The sequence below is a fragment of the Electrophorus electricus genome, chromosome 19 (genome assembly GCF_041902795.1).
Source record: "Electrophorus electricus isolate QZ-2024a chromosome 19, ASM4190279v1, whole genome shotgun sequence".
Classification (NCBI taxonomy): domain Eukaryota; kingdom Metazoa; phylum Chordata; class Actinopteri; order Gymnotiformes; family Gymnotidae; genus Electrophorus; species Electrophorus electricus.
The window spans coordinates 2,127,587-2,146,219 of NC_137515.1; the positions used below are offsets into that span (position 1 = coordinate 2,127,587).

The window sequence follows — 18,633 nt, forward strand, 5'->3', positions numbered from 1 at the left end:
CTGGCATATTTGTATTATGCCACACTGTGTTAACAACAGTCCTATGCAAATGACAAGTGGAAGATTTTAAAGTCACTTGTTGCTGAACGTTGATCTTTGAACCTGTTGCATTGTCCCGTTAGTTGCATCCCACTGCTAACTGTCCAGACAGGTATGAGTTAAATAGCAAGCACCTGGATAATTGGGTAATGTGGCCATGTTTACCCAAACAAACGTGAATGAATGGCCCTTGTATGTATAAATAAATAGATAAATAAATAAATAAATAAACTAACTCTCGACAGGGACTTGTCGCCAAGGCTGATTAATTAAGGGAATCAAAGGACCGCACATGTGGATTTATTTGGGGCCAGCAGGGAGCACCAGAGAGTCACCATGAGAATTGAAGCAGCAAGGTTTGCACTGGCATGCATGAATTACTCTGAGCCATGTTGGCTGCAGCGACTGAGCATAATAAAATCAGTGGTGCTTTGGTTTTTCACCACACTGTAATCATCTTTTATTGGCCATGTTGTGGATGAGGCCAAACTGCACACACTCAGGGGGGTTTACGAGAATATATGGATTTAATCAGTTGTCACCCCATAATATGTATGACCTTGCCTTCTGATAATTTGATTTTCACATCAATATTATATGTAGTCAGCACTAATATAGTATATGTAGTAGAGGTATTAAACACTTTATATTAAGCAGAATTTACTTAATGATATCTAATCACTTGATTGTAAGTTATTAAAGACATCGGCTGAGCAGATGTAGGTGTGTCTCTACAAAAAATACAATTTCTATTCAATTTCTATGAAGTACCCTTGAATACCTGACTGAATTCTAACAAAGCAGCTTTCAGTCAAGGAAACTGTCCAAAATGTTGAACTTTTTTGTTTGTTTGCTTGTTTTCCGTAATAAATAGCCAGTCCACTTACTTTCACATCAGTTTCAGTGATTTATCAAATGACAAGTAATCAATTGTGTCTGCCACGGATGAATACCTTCATTAACATTACACTTTCACAAACAAGCATCCTGGAAAGCTTAATTTGGGGTGGTGTCCAGAAGTGGGAGATCTAGGTTTCTCTACCTCCTTCTGTTCCCCTAATTAGCACCCACATGCTTCTGTCAGGGAACATGGCAGGCTGTCAGCCTTAACAGACCGTAGTGAACCTGAGAGCAGCCCACGTACATTACCTCCTCACGGCATCTATTTCTGTCGCAAAGCCACAAGCCTTTGGCCGAGTACAGAAGTGGCAGCTGCTGTAGACAGAAACTCCTGACCTTGGTTGCTGGGAGAAAGACCGTTCCCGCCTCTTGGTCATTAGCAGGCTCAATCCTCTGCCAGACTCATCATTCCAGATACGTTGCTCCTGTTTTATTAACCATTATCAGCTCTCCATCACAAGCACAAAATGGACGGATTAACCCCTTCTGCTTTACTGTCATATAGATAAGTTTGAAAAAAAAAACAACCAAAAAAAGCTTTTGGTTCCCAAAAGCAAGACTGTCTGCTCAGTTCAAATGGTGTATATCTCGGGTCGGACTTGTTGCATTCAACTCTCTGCAGTGGCTTTTTAAGGCTCTTCCATAAAGATGCTGGCAAGATACATGAAGCAGTCTTTTGTGATATTTTGAAAGCCATAACTATATTCAGTAAGTGTGATTTACTCACCAAGTTGCCTTGGGCATAACAGGAATTGTTCATGTCCACCAAATATCAGGGCAGTACAGCCCAGGTGGTTCCGTATAATGAGTGGGGATTGGTACGTCATGCATCTGCCTTGGATAACACAAAAAATACAGCAAGATATGTGGACTTCCTTCATAAAGGAAAACAGTAACCAGCATTAACCAGTGAATGCTGTTTGGACTTAATATAACTATATAACTAAATATCTGTTCCTATAATCTTAAGGGATTGTACTATTTAATTGAATAAAAGGTTTTTAAAAGGCTAATATAAAACTACACCGTCAGCTGCATAACCATGGTGAGAATTTCTAGGAGTGTGGTTAACGCTATGTTACATCTGTGTATTTAAACCATAGGTAAATGCTCAGAGAAAAGAATTGCAGCTGACCCTGATGGTAAATGGAGACAGCAGATGTAATGATACTGTCTTAAACTGAAATAAGAAGTAAAGAAATAAGCATTTAAGAATGTGCATGTGTCCTCAGAAGCATGCATGTATGACTTAAACGTGCTGTGATACCAAACGTGCACTTTGGAAAAGGTTTCAAAATTCAAGCCGTAAGTCCCAGCAGAAACTGGATCTGACATGAAGTGGAGGAGATAGCAGATTTGGCATTGGCAAGTTCAGGATTTTTTTTTCTGGTTTATTAAATGTAAAATGTACAAAAAATATACGATAAGATATATCAATTAACTACAGTAACATGCCGAGCTCACGAAGATTGGTTAGCTGCCACTAGCAAACTAACGGCTAACTGCTAATAAAACAAGTTTAGAAGGTGAGCAACAAAAATATTAAAAACTAAATTTAGTTAGAAATATGAAAGAAATAGCGAACAATAAATCACCAAAATTAAGCTAACGTTACCGTGTGGATGAGACTTTAAGGCAATTTAAATTTGTTTAAAGAAATTTAAACTGCTGTACAAGCTAACCTACCGTTACCACTGCCTTGTCTGCTAAGCTGCACGAGCTGGTCTACCAGACATATAAAACTCAAACCGCCAATCAGAAATAAGTACAAAACAAACAAACAAATAAATAAATAACAGCAAAATCACGGTTTGTGATTGGTTCAGAGAAAATGGCACCCCCACCCACCCCCCAGCGCCGAACCTTGTTAATGAGAATGCACGTCTTAAGAGGTTAAAAAAACAATCATCAAATTACAGAAAACACTTACGTGCTGAATGTACTTATGCCCTATTACTTATTTAATTAATTTTTAAAAATGGTAAAAAAGCAACAACTTTTTTTTAAAGTTAGAAACGAATCATATTGTGAGCATGTTGTTATATAAATACAAATAACCCTTTTCCATAAAAACATGTCTGAAGCAATTCAGAATTAATGAACTGATATGTAATTGCTTACACTGTGATAGTGTGGCAGTTCTTTTAAGTAGATAATAATCTGTACATTACATTTGAACATGACTGAAAGGCCAGAACAACTCTCTTGTGAAATATAGTTCCTGATGACAGTTAGGAGCAAAGGCAGCAAGGATGTAATGAATTTTGAAGGCTTAAAGACTGAAAGTCTCCCCACAGTACCATTCTACAGCGAAATGAGAAACGCATCGGCCCAAGACAAATCATTTGCATTTCATTTCTTTTCAGAAAGGGTTCATTTTCCATTCTAGATGAAAATGTGACTAATCAAAGACATGATGTATAGACCCCTATGGATAAAAAGGAAAGAACTGAGGAAGGTGAAACATCAAACATCATTTATCAGACCATTTTATTTGGCAATACAAAATTTATTCTATATAAAGATACACAATCAAAAACAAGGGTGCATATTTGAGCAGTGGGAGACATATCACTGTGAGAGACAGTGATAAAAAGATTAGATTAGATTAGATTAGATTAGTCTGATTAATAAAATTAAGATGGAAATTAGTTAAAACTCTTGGGTGATCTTACACTTAAGAACAATGCAACATCCAAGTCTTTTGGTGCCTTGGTTACAGACACCTCTCAGGTCAGGACTGGATGTCCAAATGAATTAAATACATCGCAGTGGGCCAAAGCTGCTTCTTTGCTTTGTATACCTTCCTATTCAAGGAAAACATTTCCATAATGCTCTCGGTGTGAGGAGCTACATGTAAAAACGCTTATGGCTATTTAAATTTGTCCTGCAGTCTTTTATTTGTTGGCGTCAAACTTGAAATGAGGGTCATTAACCAATAGATGTCGCTGCAGCTCATAGCGCCTTTCGCTTTAATTTATTTAGCTGGCGTGGCCTAGCCTAGGAAAACTAATCTTTAGTAAATATGGTGCTTTTACATTCGGAGTTTGTTAGTGTTTGTCAGCAAGGGGGTTCTTCTTGTGAGCATATTAAATTTCTCTAAGGCTCACAGTTAGTAACTCTAAAGCCTTAAGCATCATGGTTCTTTGTGGCCCAGTCAAAAGCACAAATATCACAAGGCAGGGCAAATAATGCTTTGAACACTCCCTCTGCCATATAATGTTGGTTGTTTGCCTGCAAAGCTTTTAAGAAGTACAGCCCAGGTAGAGCAAGGGGCTATTTCTTATTGGTTGACTTTAAAATCCTTTCATTATTAAAGAAAATAATGCAGTTCTGATGCATTCTGCACAGTGTATGAAGAGATGTGTGAAAGACCACTGAGTGGTTCTCCAGAACATGGGATATAAAAGTGACTGTTCGGCTCTGGCAGTGTTACGGACGACTGAGGCAAGAATTAACTTGTAACAGAGCGAGGGAAGGTGGAGAAAACTTTCTTCTGATAAGCCAAAGCATACTTCTTCATCCGTGAAACATACTGAAGGCAATGTACTGGCCTTTTTCACCAATAACTCACTTGGTAATGTGACTGCCGATGACAGTGGCAAGGTGAATGCTGAAGCAGCAGGATGAAATTTCAAGTTAACAAAAATATCTTGTGTTCTCAGATGTAAACATGTCTTATACGCCATTGACTGACATTTCATCAAGTGACCATTCTGTCAGTCTGTTAGTCTGAAACCTCAAAAACTGTACAATAGGTATAAAATGAAACTTGGTTTGTGTTACAGAATGAATATGAATTCAGTGTTAATTCAGTAGATTAATCAGTGGAAAAGATGGCTAGCACTGGAAAAGGAGTTCACATTTTCAAAGTAAATCCTACCAACTTACAGTTCATTACTTATTGCAAGTTTTGTCTCTTTAAATATTTTACTGTCCTAACATGATTTTTTGATATTTCAATATTTTTATTCATAATCCCTAAATTAATATATTTGAAAGCACTTGTAAATTAAGGGGCCAAGTCTTTCACCGTTATTTAACTGTAGTATGCAAAACGCATTAACGTAAAACAAAACAAAACAACAAAAACCATAATCAAATTATTATTATTATTATTATTATTATTATTATTATTATTATTATTATTACTACTACTACTACTACTACTACATTATAATGTATGCCTGAAATTTTGCTTAAACTATTTTATAATTTAATAATACAACAGCGTAAATGCTCACTCAAAAAAAAAAAAGAAAGACGCCAGACTTGACTGTCGGAACCAATATCAATTGCTTAGAATTTGCTCCGTATTTGCATAGCAAGGATCCGGCGATGGGTGTGATTCCATGTATACCTACGAAGCGGAGGAGGCAGGGCGTGCAGGTGTTAATTGGGCGCCCAGAGTGCAGCTGCTAGGTAGAGCTAAACAGATATGTTAGCAGTCGGTTACCGGTGGAGATGTGCTGTTATTTGTGACCTGTTCTTGTAAGATAGAAGACCTGGACAGTAGACGGATATGTTTTAATAGTATAATTACGAGCAGCTTCTGTTCGTTTGCTTATAAATGCCAAAGTCGCCATAATTAATCCAGTGTCTGGGTTTTGTCGGAGAGCGGAATGAGTAATTCGCTCTTCGGGTAAGGTCTTTCTTTTTCCTAAATTGTGGGGATTCAGTTTTCGCTACTTTGCGCATTCTTTACTTTTCAGGCCTAACGTTACACTTTTACTACAGGGTCTTGCTGTCTGCCGTGATTGCCTGGCAGACCATGACGCTTGGATCAGGTAGTTTTAGATTATCTGCATTCGGTTTCAGTACGGTTTTTACTTTAACGCAGCTGGCTGTACTTTACCTGTCCCGTGTTTCTTTTTCAAGGCTGTGACGGAGTAGAATGTGGGAAAATAAAATTGTCCGGGAAGTCTGTTCAGCAAGGCGAATTCAGTCATCAGTTTAATGAGATGAATGCCCCAACTTCGGAACGTCAGCATCGCGACTCGGGAACTGTATTCCCTTTTATCGGCCTCACAGGAAGTAAGTGATCGACAACAAGGCATTAAGTCTGTACAATTACAAGGAGGTAACATTGGCTGTTAACGAGACTGTTATATTGAAAAGTAAGTTTTAGAAAGTTCCTCCAGAAATGCAGTACACTGAGGCATCTCAGTGCTATGGACTCCAAAACCCCTGGATAAAAGTCAGTTGCTTGGAAACCTGCGGGAAACCAGCTGTTTTTTTCATCGTAAACCTTGTAGGCGAGGTTCTGTGGAAAAGCAAATATCAGTGTCCTTTTCTGTTTGTTCACACCGAGTGATTGTTTTCTTTCATATATATTTAAAGGTGCTAAACTGAGTCGCAACTGTTGTAAGAACGGAGGCACTTGCATACTGGGGAGTTTCTGCGCCTGTCCAAAGCACTTCACCGGACGAAGCTGTGAATACGACGAACGCGTCAGGTAATGAAATCTAAAACATGGAGCTTCCATTATAGCCACTAGGAACCCTCAAAACGCCCAACTTCTATTATTAATAAATATAACAATTAATCAGTATTCATATTTTCCCTCAGGCATTGTGGAGTTATACCTCATGGAGAGTGGGTGCAAAAAGGCTGCTCGTATTGCAGATGTGGATATGGAGTGCTACACTGCTTTCCTGGGGTCTTTCATGGTGACTGTGGTAAGCTGATCAGTTCATCTCTGTTCACAGGAGGCTTATTAGTTGTGAGAAACAGTGACCGCTCCAGTTATGGTTTGCCAACAAAGCACAATGGGTATCCAACTTCATCTCACTAGCATAGTTTGTGTAGATTCACTTGTGCTGTTGCTGCTAACAAATATTTGACTGAATTTTGAGCTTGACTTCATTTTGGTGCTTGCCTATCAGTCAGGCAGACTGTTATCTGTCTACATCAATATCGTGATAAGCAGGGGTGTATGGAGAGTCCTACTAGGAGCTGTAGGAGGCTTTATCAGAGATTGGGTGGAGCAGGCCATGAAGACGTCTTCACACCTCATCCACTGACCAAATAGAGTTACGAATACCCACTGGCTAGCACTTAATTCCTGGCAAACCAATAAAAGATTAGTGAGGAAGAACTTGTTTTTCAGGCCTGGCCACATGTTAATGGTCCCACTTTCCCCCAGGTAGTATCTTTATCATTCGTTCTTTTCTTTTTTTTCTTTTTTTGTCTTTGGTTCACAGACGAGTCACCGGAAGTGCGTTGGTTTCGTTCAGATGCTCCAAGAACGTCTCTGAGCAGTTGTCTCCTGTGTCTGGCATTGCTTCTACTGTTGTTCTCTCGTTGAAGACTCCAGGACTCTTTTTTTTTTTATTGTTTTATTCAGAATATAAAGGCTGACCACAAGTGAAGGATCACTGTAATATAAATATATGTATACTTGTGTGGTTTTTTTTTTTTTTTTTTTCCTTGTGAAAGGCATCAATTATTGGCAGCACTGAAATGATTTTTCTTCCAGTGGAAGTGAAATGTCTAGCTGTATTCAAAACAACTGTTTTAATGTGAAGGAGTTTGTATATAGGATTTATACACAATATATTATACTTGTGTTGCTGTGCATTTTGCCAATAGAGCTGTTTTTTTGTTTTGTTTTTTTCTCTCGCTTGTATTTGTTTCATAATAAACATATCTCAGATGTTGCTGTGCTATGATTTTTAATTTGCTTGTATCCTGCCAGGAAGTACTCACTTTAAAAGTGGTTGTCTTCATCAGTAGTCAAAACACTGTCCCCTCTTCCCCTGATGGGGAGAGAGTGTGATAATGCTAAGATAACCCACAACTGTTAACCTTTCTGCTATTTTCCCTTATCTTAAACAAACAATTATTCATGTCAATCAATCACAACGGCTGCTCTGACCTACCACGTTGCCCTTGGAGTTTGCGAGAGATTTAGTGTTCTGTCAGTAGACAAAATTGTTTCATGTAATTTTCACATCCGTAACTTGGGTGATTATTTACTGACCTCAATTTAGCTGTTTACAAGTAATGCAATACAACAGCCAAGAACAGCAGTGAGTATGGATAAAAATAGGTTTAGGCTTTAAGTGGGAAGACAAAAATGTAAAATGCAAGTGAAGGGGTCGTGTTTTAAGTGACAATCTCAAACAGAAAAAAAAGTATGCATATGGTGCTTTATTACTTTCAACATTTGGAATAATTCAACAATTTAAAATGCAATAGTGTATATTCTACACATGCCAATTATATAAACTACACTTTAAAGATGACACAATACAGTGTGAAATGTAGACATTAGCTGCAAAAGACTAGTCTGAAGAGTTGCCTTACATGTGAACGGGGAAATCTAGCTCCCACACTGCATCTGCCATGGTTTACTTTGCATAGTCACCACTTTGTGATAATGGAATTCTTGAACATAGTAGTGGATTTGCCTTTCTTTGAAAAATTATCCCATTTCCCACTAGAAATTGTCTGAAGTGTCGATAACAGCAATACAGAGAGAGCGTGAGAGAGAAAGTGGAGCTGAACAGAAGGAACAAAGCCAGCCCACCATTTTGTATGTCCTTTCATGGCCTTGTATTTCTATTTTTTTTGTCTGTCACTTATACACTGATAAGCAAACTTCCAGTTTTGTGTAGTGCTCAAAAGGGAAAGGGAGATAGGGGAAAGCAGATTATAAACTCTTAATTTGTTTTAAAAAGTCTGAATCCTAATCTTGAAAGGCTAGTGGAGGTTAGAATGGTTACTTGTACATTTTAAAGGAACCAATTTAGACGCTGGGGTCAGATTTCCACACATAATTTAAACCTCTTCCGGTATTAAATGGTGCTTTTCCACTGGTAGTCCTTTAATAATACAAACTAGTCTTAATCTGTCCACAAAATGGCCCACCTTTTTTTGTTTTGGTTTATGCATATGAATTTATTTTATGCACAGCAAATTAACAGGTCTCTCTCTCTCTCTCTCTCTCTCTCTCTCTCTCTCTCTCTCTCTCTATATATATATATATATATATATATATATATATATACACACACTTTTTTTTAATTGAGAAATATTTTACCTTCTTCACAAATGTATGTGATGAAGGTAATGCCTGGAGTTTGCAATATGTAATATAAGTATTGTCTAATTAATTAAGCTTCCATTTCTGTTCAAGAACGGCGGCTAAACAGATGTGTAGTGATTAGCACTCCTCTCCCATTGAAATGCACATGCTCATCACTATTCTGTTCACTGGGTGGGGTGGGGTACAATTGCTGGGGGAATTTCCAAGTCCTGCAACTTCCCCATTACTATCAATGGTGCCAATGGCCTCTTTCTGACCTTTGAATGCTGTGTTTTTTTATTTCACATTGACAGTGGGCACAGAGTGAGATGGCCTTTCTGCTCATGTTTAATTGTTTTATCGTTCTCTAGCAAACAAGAAAATGAGTTGTCTTATTTTAAAGGGTGATCTCTGTATGTTTTACTTCCAGGAATTAATTTCTCTAGCATCTTACCAAGGACTCAATTATCTGCTTAACAATATAATACCTTAAACATTAAACTGAGGGAAAAGTTAAAAACAAGCAGGTTTTTTTTCAATACATTCTCAATAATATGGTTCACATCTAACCTCTGGGCACTTAAATCTCTACAAGAGGCAATAAACAGTCCTTTTGTTAAGCAAGTTTCCACTGATCTCCTTAACCTAAGCTTCTCTAGCCTCTAACTCTGAGAGATATGGGGCAACCAAACGCAGCATGAGGAACCTTTTCATGCAAAGTTCACCTTAAAGCTGTAGGACACGTCTGAAGTTTTAAAGAATTACAGCCAATCCCACCATAAAAGGGTAGAAAAGGCGATGGGCAGAGAGTGCCACTCTTGCAGGTAGGACTCATAGTAAATCACCTCTTGCCAGACATCCTCCTGCTGCAAGCATATCCTGCTCAGCTCCTCGTGCACCCCACTGATACAATGTGAACCTCCCAATGGCAACAGTTCATATGCACAGGCTTTGGCAAATCTCCTTTGATAGAAACCTGTGGTGTGGGTTCTGTTGAGCTGAACTGACACCACAGGTTCCAGCGGTATGAAAAGGTTGGATGCACAGGATTACATGAAGGAAATCTGTCCCTCATTGTTGGCAGATTCTGGGGGGAGAATTGGAGGGAGTTGGAGCAAATGTGGCGGCGTGGTGTTATGTAGCAGCATGACTGATCTGCAATCATTTTCTATTTCATGTCTGTCTCCAATTAGACTTACTCAGATGAGCTTTGATGGAGGACTCATCCAATGTCCATTCGATGAGGGGAAAGATAACAACAAATGCTAACAACATGGCAGAGATCCAGAGACTTCAAATGAGATCCATTTCCTGCCTCCCCAGGTGTTCCCTCTTTGTTGTACCACTTTAAGAGTGCTTCATTCGATTTAATGTAGCTGCTGACTGCTATAGATATGCATGAACCAGCTCAGTCTCAGCATAATAGAGTGGACCACAGAACATCAGCTTTTATTGTTAATTCATGACATGGAACTCCAACCTTTAAGGAACATACTATAAAGGATGTTGGGGTATTTTTCTTCCACAAAATCTACTCATTATCTGAGAAAAGTCTTTCTCAAGGCATGTCTGGAGATCCAGAGAAGGGATAAAGAATTTCTTTTGAAGGTTATCTAGCTGAATTTCTGAAGCTTTGAAGCTAAAGCCAAGATATTCCCATTAACCAAAAAAAAAAATCCTTTTCATATACTTTATCATCCACCTTCCAATAATCTTGTTTAAAATGTGATTTATTTCTGCAATTCAATACATTTATCTGATAAAGCAAACCTGCTGTTTGATAGTTTGTGTGGACACACGGTGCATTCTCTGTCATTTAAAATATCACTGTCTGATTTTATTTATATCACACTTTTGTTTATCTTCATTTCACATGAATTACATTTTTGTTCCTTGAAAACATTTAATATGCCCATATTATCCATCCTTATCTTCAACGCGTCGCATCAACGTTGAAGCCTCCAAAGACGATTGGTTCCAACAGTGGACTTGCATTGATGTCACTGCTGCCAGTGGTGGTTGTGTTTGGGGAGATGTTTTTATCATTCCCTTTCAAATCAAGGGGCTTGATCATTATTTTACCTTTGTTAGGGCCACAAGTATTATTTGCAATGATTCTGGACTGATGGTGGATCTTAGGGAAAATTTACAATGAAATTTGATTTTTTTGGTGAATTCTCTTGAGCATTTGTGTTTGCTGATTTGTTCTCAGGAGGCAAGAGATTCACACCCTTAAGTCTGTGACATTCAGAGTGGTTACCTCAATGTATTTTCATGTTGGCAGATTCTTATGCATCTCACTTATGCTTCTTAAAGCATTTCAGGATCCCCCCCCCCCCCCCAAATGGTCTGGAGATCAGATCAAAAAGGTTTAGGTTTAGGTGCCCTGTGTCCCCAGTGCAAACACAACTGTATACAAAGTTTTTGTTTTTATTTATATTCCCTTGACAGTGTACTATACGCATAGAGAGTTTAAGATTTATAGACACACAGAAATGCAGTCTACTTAGAAAATGTATCTGCTCTACCTTCTTGACATCATGACATATCAACAACAATATCCACGCCTTTCTCTTTGTGTCTCTATTACTGTGTTTCTCTCTCTTGTATCTCTTTCTCAGCAACCCCCCCATGCCCCCAACCCCCTTCTGGGAGTGGCTAGGGAACCCCTCTAGAATGCCGTGTGGCAGTAGCAAATGCCTCTGTTCAGGGGAAGTAAACAGACGTGGAGTGGGTAAACAGCGGGAAGGCCTTTGGGGCTCACCAGGACTAGAGCTTGGGCTCTGGAGACGACCCCCACGTTCCCCGTAATGGGGTGGGAATAGCGGGTTAGCAGGAGAGTGCTGTCAGACTTACACTCACACAACAGGCAGTGCCGTACATCACACTAGCCAGGGACATATTTACCCTTAACAAGCATCAGTGGGTGGGGGAAGGTTAACATGCCATCAGCCACAACACTGCAGGTCCTCTTGCACTACCTCTGTCTTCTGTTTTTATTCTCCTGTTCTTCTTTTTTTTTCTTCTCTACTGATCTTATCATTCTCATGTCCTGGATATGTGTTGGTATTCTGTGTTTGTATTATTTGCTTCTTGTATTGTGATTCCTACATCTTTCTACTCCAGAGGCTTCTCTCCTTATCTGTGGGACAGTGCAATAACAGGGCAGGTCTTGCAGATACCTCCCCGGCCATCTGGTTTCCACACTGCTGCAAAGGTCCAGAGGAGCAGCTGTGTATGGCCTGGGTGGTTAACATTCTATCAAGAACCCTCATCCCAAATATCCTTTCGTCTTATCTTAACAGACCAAGAATCCCATCTCTAAACTCCCTGTCAGGAGGCAGGTTAACAGGGCCACAGGAACTCAATTGCCTCTGGAATGTGAGTCACTATGCTCTACACCAAAGTCAGTAACATCTTCAGGAGGCAGAACCTTATTATAGTCAAAGTGACACTTGAAATGAGCAAATGATGTCTTGATTGAAAGAAGCAGAGATGGAGTTTGTGGACCAAACATGTTCATCTTATCATGTCAGACAAAAGAATTATTCCAAGGCTCTGTACTGAGAAGCCAATGCAGCAAAATAGAGACTCATATACTATTAATCTTTTCTCTGGGTTTAATAAGCCAATACTTTGACACCCGATGTGGGTGCTGGAAAAAGCACGGTAGCTATGGTGTTCTCCATATTTTCATGGACACCACTCTGGATGCAAGAACCAGAATCCAGTAATACAAAAAAAAAATGTTACAGTAGTGCTCTGTGTCTTCGGTTATAGCTTTTAAACAGTGGAAAAGAAAGCACAATGTCCTTATAATGTGCTATTAATGGCTGGAATAATAATAGGCTAATGTGTGCAAAACAGGTCTCCTCTATTCTGAAGAATAATTGCACAAGAGCACAGCTTTAAGAACAAAATAAAAATACAAAGAAGGTAAAACTCTTGAGTGAATCAGAAAAACCAGCAGGGGTGCAGTAAAGGGGAAGAGAAGAGTTGGCGAGGTGGGGGGGGGGGTGAGCGCGAGAGAAAAAGAGTGATTGAGACATCTTGGTGCTGACTCGTGGAACTGGTGGTGGTGGCGAGGGGGCTGAAAAGCTTGAAGAAGAGGGCTAAGGTCAGAATGAGGGAGAGATTACTCCAGCTGGAGATGCCTGGGTCTGCGACTCATCACCCCACTCCCTGCCTACCCCACCTCCTGGCCAGCTTTCACTGCTTTCTCCAGACTCCTCCTCTCACCCCCAATCCACCTTCTCCAGGATCACACAGCCCGGATGGCCAACAGGATGAATCGTATGCACCTCGGTCCTCCTGGACCTCTGCTGCTTACCATGGACATCAGCTCCGACCACTTCATTACGCCGCAGTGTGGAGCCATGAATCAGGCAGGCAGTGACGCATTGTTTCCTTCTACCTACCACCTGCCAACTCAGGGGGATTTCTTAAGGGCTCGTTATGGTGGAGCTGCTCCTTTTCATGGTGCTGTAGGTAGCTGAATTATTTACTCTGATCTCAAGACCTGTGGTTAAGTCGCAGGGTGTACTGTCACGCACTCTAAAGCAGGCATAAGCAGGACCTACAACCAGCATTTGAATGCAAGACGTTCAGCGTTTTTTGCTGTTGTTGTTATTATTAAAGTAAGATTTGTTCTCACATTCCCCGGCCAATTGCTTGTTTTAAAACCTTAAGACAGGAAAGATGGCACTTACAGTCCTTTAAGAGAAACACATCACACACACATAGAAAACTCTATAATCTTGATCTCTCCTAATGGAGACAGAGTCCACAGTTTGAAGCCGTGTATAAACATTAAGTGGCTGTCAGCTCATTGTGGCAAAAAAAAAAATCTTGTCTAAATCCACATATCTTTGGCTGACAAACCTCGCTTCACATCACTTGGGATAAATCAAAAATCTGCCCACGATTCATGAACAATGCACTGATAATCATCTTGCACATGAGCTTATGCGTGAGGCCCATATGTACGTACACACACACACACACACACACACACACACACACACACATTCTTAATGTGGATGGATTAAAACTATCTTTACCTCCTTCCCCTCTCCTGCTGTTCCTTATACAAGTGTGAATCAATAAAGCTCAGTTATCATTAACTCCCTGACTGAGCTCATGGGTCATGGCACCTCATCCAGATACACCACCCCCAACACACACCTCTGCGGTCATTAAATGATCAATTCTTTGCCTCCTTTAATGCTTTCATCCCATCCAGTACTCCTGAAGATTTTTAGCATCTTAGTAAAAAACTAAGAAGAGAGAAATGGGACACATGCATTGTTTTTCGACAAATGTCCTTAACAAAACAGTGTTGTTTCAAAAATAACACTACACTGTGCAAAGCTAGTTTTGTAAAGCTGTAGTTTTGGATAACCGCTCATGTATGAACCCCAGCAAGCCTATTTGAGGGCAGAAATGATGGAGGCATTTCCCGCTGTCACTAAAGTGGATGCTGTATTGGCACTGTCAGAAACGGTGCTTCACATCCACTTACCCTGAGGTGGACGCGCTCTCAGGAGAGCGTATCCTAGGGGAAGACGCTCTTTTGTTGGAGTCATGAAGTTGTCAACGCTCAAAACGGCGCGCTTTCCTGCCACCGACATTCCGATCCATACACTGGTAGGAGCGGAGGAATTGTCACCATGTTTGGTGACTCAACTGTTTGACCAGACAATGTTCCTGGGAACGTTTGTTAAAGCTATTCCTGACGCTCTCGGGGGAGAATTTAAACGCAGGAGCCACAGCAATATTAATGCAGCTGAAATTCTTATCTGGAAAAAAGCAGTAGTCACCATTTATATGGATTTAAGACTATGGGGTGTGACTTGCATTTGTATTTTTTTATTATTATTATTTTTTGTCTTGTTTTGTTTTTGTATGTTTGGGTTTTTCAGGGGGTGAGAGAGAAAAGGATTGGATATGCATTTCAAAAGCTTGATCTCTTCGCTGTCGATTCCAGACACGGCATAAAATGCAACACTGCCATCTAGGGGTGGAACTGAAACGCATCTACGTGGCATCTGGTCACAAAGCATGTTAGATGTAAATGAGAGTGCCTGTTCCATTAGGGATGTGGTCGGATGCCCTTGACGCCACTCTATTGGGAGTTACCGCATAGAAGCGAAAGACAACGTTGCAGTGGCGAATGTGGAGGTCACGGTGACTTGTCTCATGTTATTTTGCAGACAGAGGGTGCAAGAGGGTGATGAGAGAGAGAGAGAGAGAGAGAGAACCACGGAGGACGAAAAGACACTGAGGAAGTGCTTAGTCACACCCAGCATCTACATTTTATGACACCAAGTTTCCCTGACTAAATTATCAAACATAAATCTAGCGCTTTTGGGTGCCATGGTGTTACAACTAGCTTTACAACCAGAGATGAGACTGGCAGTTTTGTTTTGTTTTTTAATAGTTTTTATCGTTTTTATATACATTAAAGGCACATCCCGGGTATCAAACCCATTACAGCGGAACAATGTATGCCTGCAATGTTAATATTTTGCAACTATATATCTGATCTGGGGGACCAGGGTACCAGTGCAGTGATGTGACATATTTGTGCCATATTTGTTTCCATATATATTTTGTCAAAACATTATTTTTGTCAAACATATATCTCCTTTTCTCACTCTGAAACCACTCTTTCTAACCGTTCAACTTTATTGTGTATCCAAAACAAAATTGTCTCAGATGTAGCCGAATCAGACAATGATTCTTTGAAGATGGTGTGTTGCGTGGTGCAACAGAAAAAGCCATTCCACAATAAAAGAGAAAGTGAGTGATCCATTTGTGCACCACCAGATAGTACCAACACAGCAGACCACGGTACCTTTTTCTGTATATAAGGCAGAAATAACACCATATTATAAAGCAAGCCATGCAGTGTTTACCGTCAGGAGAATCTGTTATGCTCAGCAAATTACAGGAGCAAAAGTTATGGATCCAGAGTCACCTTTACTTAAGTTTGATTCAAGTCCTTATGTTATAATAATGTACATTTGTCACCAGCTGTATCAGAAACCTCACACCTTGTAGGGTTAGAGATAATGACCTGCTGTGAAATTTGTTGTAAAAAAAGGTTCTATGCAAATAAGTTTGAACTGAATTGGGTGTTAGCCAGCCTCTAACTATCCAACGTTAACAATCAGCTTCTGCCAAGAGGCACACAGGACTAGTGTTCGCTGGGTGTTTTGGGGATATATTCTCAATAGAGCAATCACAACACCATGTTAGTGTCATTGTGTTCAGAATTGCCTATTATCTCACAGTGTTGAGAGTGACCTACCACCACAGTATTGAGAATGACTTACCATCACAGTATTGAGAATGACCTACTATCACCTACCATCACAGTATTAAGAATGACCTACCACCACAGTATTGAGAATGACCTACCATCACAGTGTTGAGAATGACCTACCAACACAGTATTGAGAATTACTTACCATCACAGTATTGAGAATGACCTACCATCACCTACCATCACAGTATTAAGAATAACCTACCACCACAGTATTGAGAATGACCTACCAATCAGTGTTGAGAATGACCTACCACCACAGTATTGAGAATGACCTACCATCACAGTGTTGAGAATGGCCTATCATCACACTGTTGAGAATGACTTACCATCACAGTATTGAGAATGACCTACCATCACAGTATTAAGAATGACCTACCACCACAGTATTGAGAATGACCTGCTATCACAGTGTTGAGAAAGACCTACCATCATAGTATTGAGAAAGACCTACCATCACCTACCATCTTAGTATTGAGAATGACCTGCCATCAGTGTTGAGAATGACCTACCACCACAGTGTTGAGAATGACATACCACCACAGTGTTGAGAAAGACCTACCATCACCTACCATCACAGTGTTGAGAATGGCAGCAGCCCAACCTTCAAATTTTACCGATATTGAACAGGGTATGTTTGTGGCTGACAAATTTTGCATTGCAACACAGAAGCCACAGTCTGTAACTATGCCTATAAAATGCACCTATAAGACAGATGTGACCAACAAAAAAGTCTGGTGAGTTTTTAATAAACTTAGAATATATTTAATGCCACCAATAATAGTTTTAATATCTGATATCCAAACAGGTGTAAAACAGCTCTATAGAGCATCTTGACAGCTAATTTAAAGTTATGGTTTCGACCATGAACTTCTCTAATCGCCATACTCCTTAAACAAAGTGAAGGACAGTGTGCTCTCTGTCGGCCATGGCCATCTCTGCCTCCTTGTGTTCAGTAAAGGTATTGCGTTTGATGACTCCAATCAATAGGCTAGCCTACCTGAAATTCATGAGATGAAGCAAAATGACATTAAAAGTCATGTAATACAATAAAATGGCATGTATTTCATCTATCCTGAGATACAATATTAAAAACATAAAGAGAGAGAGAGAATGATTTTATTAGTAGACAGTAGGTAGCAGTTCATATTTATTGCTATAAATATTGAATACTTTGGCAAACTGTTAAAATATTACAAATAATTTACTTACTAAAGCAAAGTGACACAGCAGTATTACTGTTTCCCTTTCTAGTATATTTATTCTCTTTCCCTCCTGGCTTTCCCATGGGTACCATGCAATTAGAGTCATAGAGCAGGAGAGAGAAGGAAACCGGGTCCCCAAATGCTCACTATCAGAGCTTGCTGATTAAAGCTATTAGTCCTGACCCTGCAGACACCCTGCCCTGTCAGAGTTACTTAGAGACTACTCTTGCCTGGGCGACAACGTATTGAGACCTCTCTCTCTCTCTCTCTCTCTCTCTCTCTCTCTCTCTCTCTCTCTCTCTCTCTCTCTCTCTCGCTCCCCCTCAACCAATTGACGTTCCCTTTATGATGTCGATCTGCCCTCTACTCTCTGGTTCAGGGTCTGATACCCTGGCCTCATCCTTTTCACTGACAGGTCTCAGTAGTCTTATTCCACACCAGGCGTACACAGCCTGCTCCTACTTCATCACTTGCATTCCTTTCATTGAGGCTGTCCGTCCTCTGTGCCTCTGGCACTGGTCTGGGACTTTATGGCGAGGACCTCTCCCTCGTGTACTGCACAGAAACAGCCGTGGGGGGCAGGGAGGCTCAAGCTGATGGAGGCAGCCCATGGGCTGAGTGATAACTTAAGATATAAACTCTTTTGTAAAATATACTTTTGGATTATTTGTTAGGTTGAATTTGGCACACCTATCATAGAAGGTGCAATATCTCTCATCCATATGCCATAGTAAAGGATAATGACACCTCACGCTATATATAGGTTGTATATCAGCATCTCTCTCTCTCTCTCTCTCTCTCTCTCTCGCTATATATATATATATATTTACACACACACATGTACAGTTTGGTTAAAACCCACATTACAGTCCCGCGCAGGGCTGCACACTCATTTGACCTGCGAGACTCCAATGTCAGATGCTTGTACCAGCATTCCTTTACAATTAGCAAAGGGAAAATTTTGACTTTGTGAAGTCTGGGTGATAATCCCTACATTGCTGCTGTCATCAGCTATTGCTTGCTCTGGTGTCACACTAGAGCCAATGAGTGTGTGTGTGTGTGTGTGTGTGTGTGTGTGTGTGTGTGTGTGTGTGTGTGCGTGTGTGTGTGTAAAAGATACCAGAACTCTTTGC

At 40.1% G+C, this 18,633-nt stretch overlaps 1 protein-coding gene and 1 long non-coding RNA gene across 4 annotated transcripts in view; one reads left to right on the plus strand and one right to left on the minus strand.

Moving 5' to 3' along the window:
- The window catches only part of LOC145652438 (uncharacterized), a 37,452-nt gene extending 34,788 nt beyond the window's left edge, over positions 1 to 2,664 (minus strand). For all 3 annotated transcript variants that reach the window (XR_014118769.1, XR_014118768.1, XR_014118767.1), the window contains exons 1-2: positions 2,626 to 2,664; positions 1,667 to 1,774 (exon numbers count right to left, since the gene is read on the minus strand). This is a non-coding gene — a long non-coding RNA (uncharacterized LOC145652438). The remainder of the gene's footprint in view (positions 1 to 1,666; positions 1,775 to 2,625) is intronic.
- A 2,666-nt stretch (positions 2,665 to 5,330) lies between these two features.
- Positions 5,331 to 7,594, plus strand: tdgf1 (teratocarcinoma-derived growth factor 1). Its single transcript, XM_027003517.3, has 6 exons — positions 5,331 to 5,581; positions 5,677 to 5,726; positions 5,818 to 5,973; positions 6,280 to 6,394; positions 6,508 to 6,617; positions 7,143 to 7,594. Exons 1-6 carry the CDS (start codon positions 5,562 to 5,564, stop codon positions 7,244 to 7,246), a joined length of 555 nt encoding a protein of 184 aa, XP_026859318.2. The 5' UTR covers positions 5,331 to 5,561; the 3' UTR covers positions 7,247 to 7,594.
- The last annotated feature ends 11,039 nt before the right edge of the window (positions 7,595 to 18,633 follow it).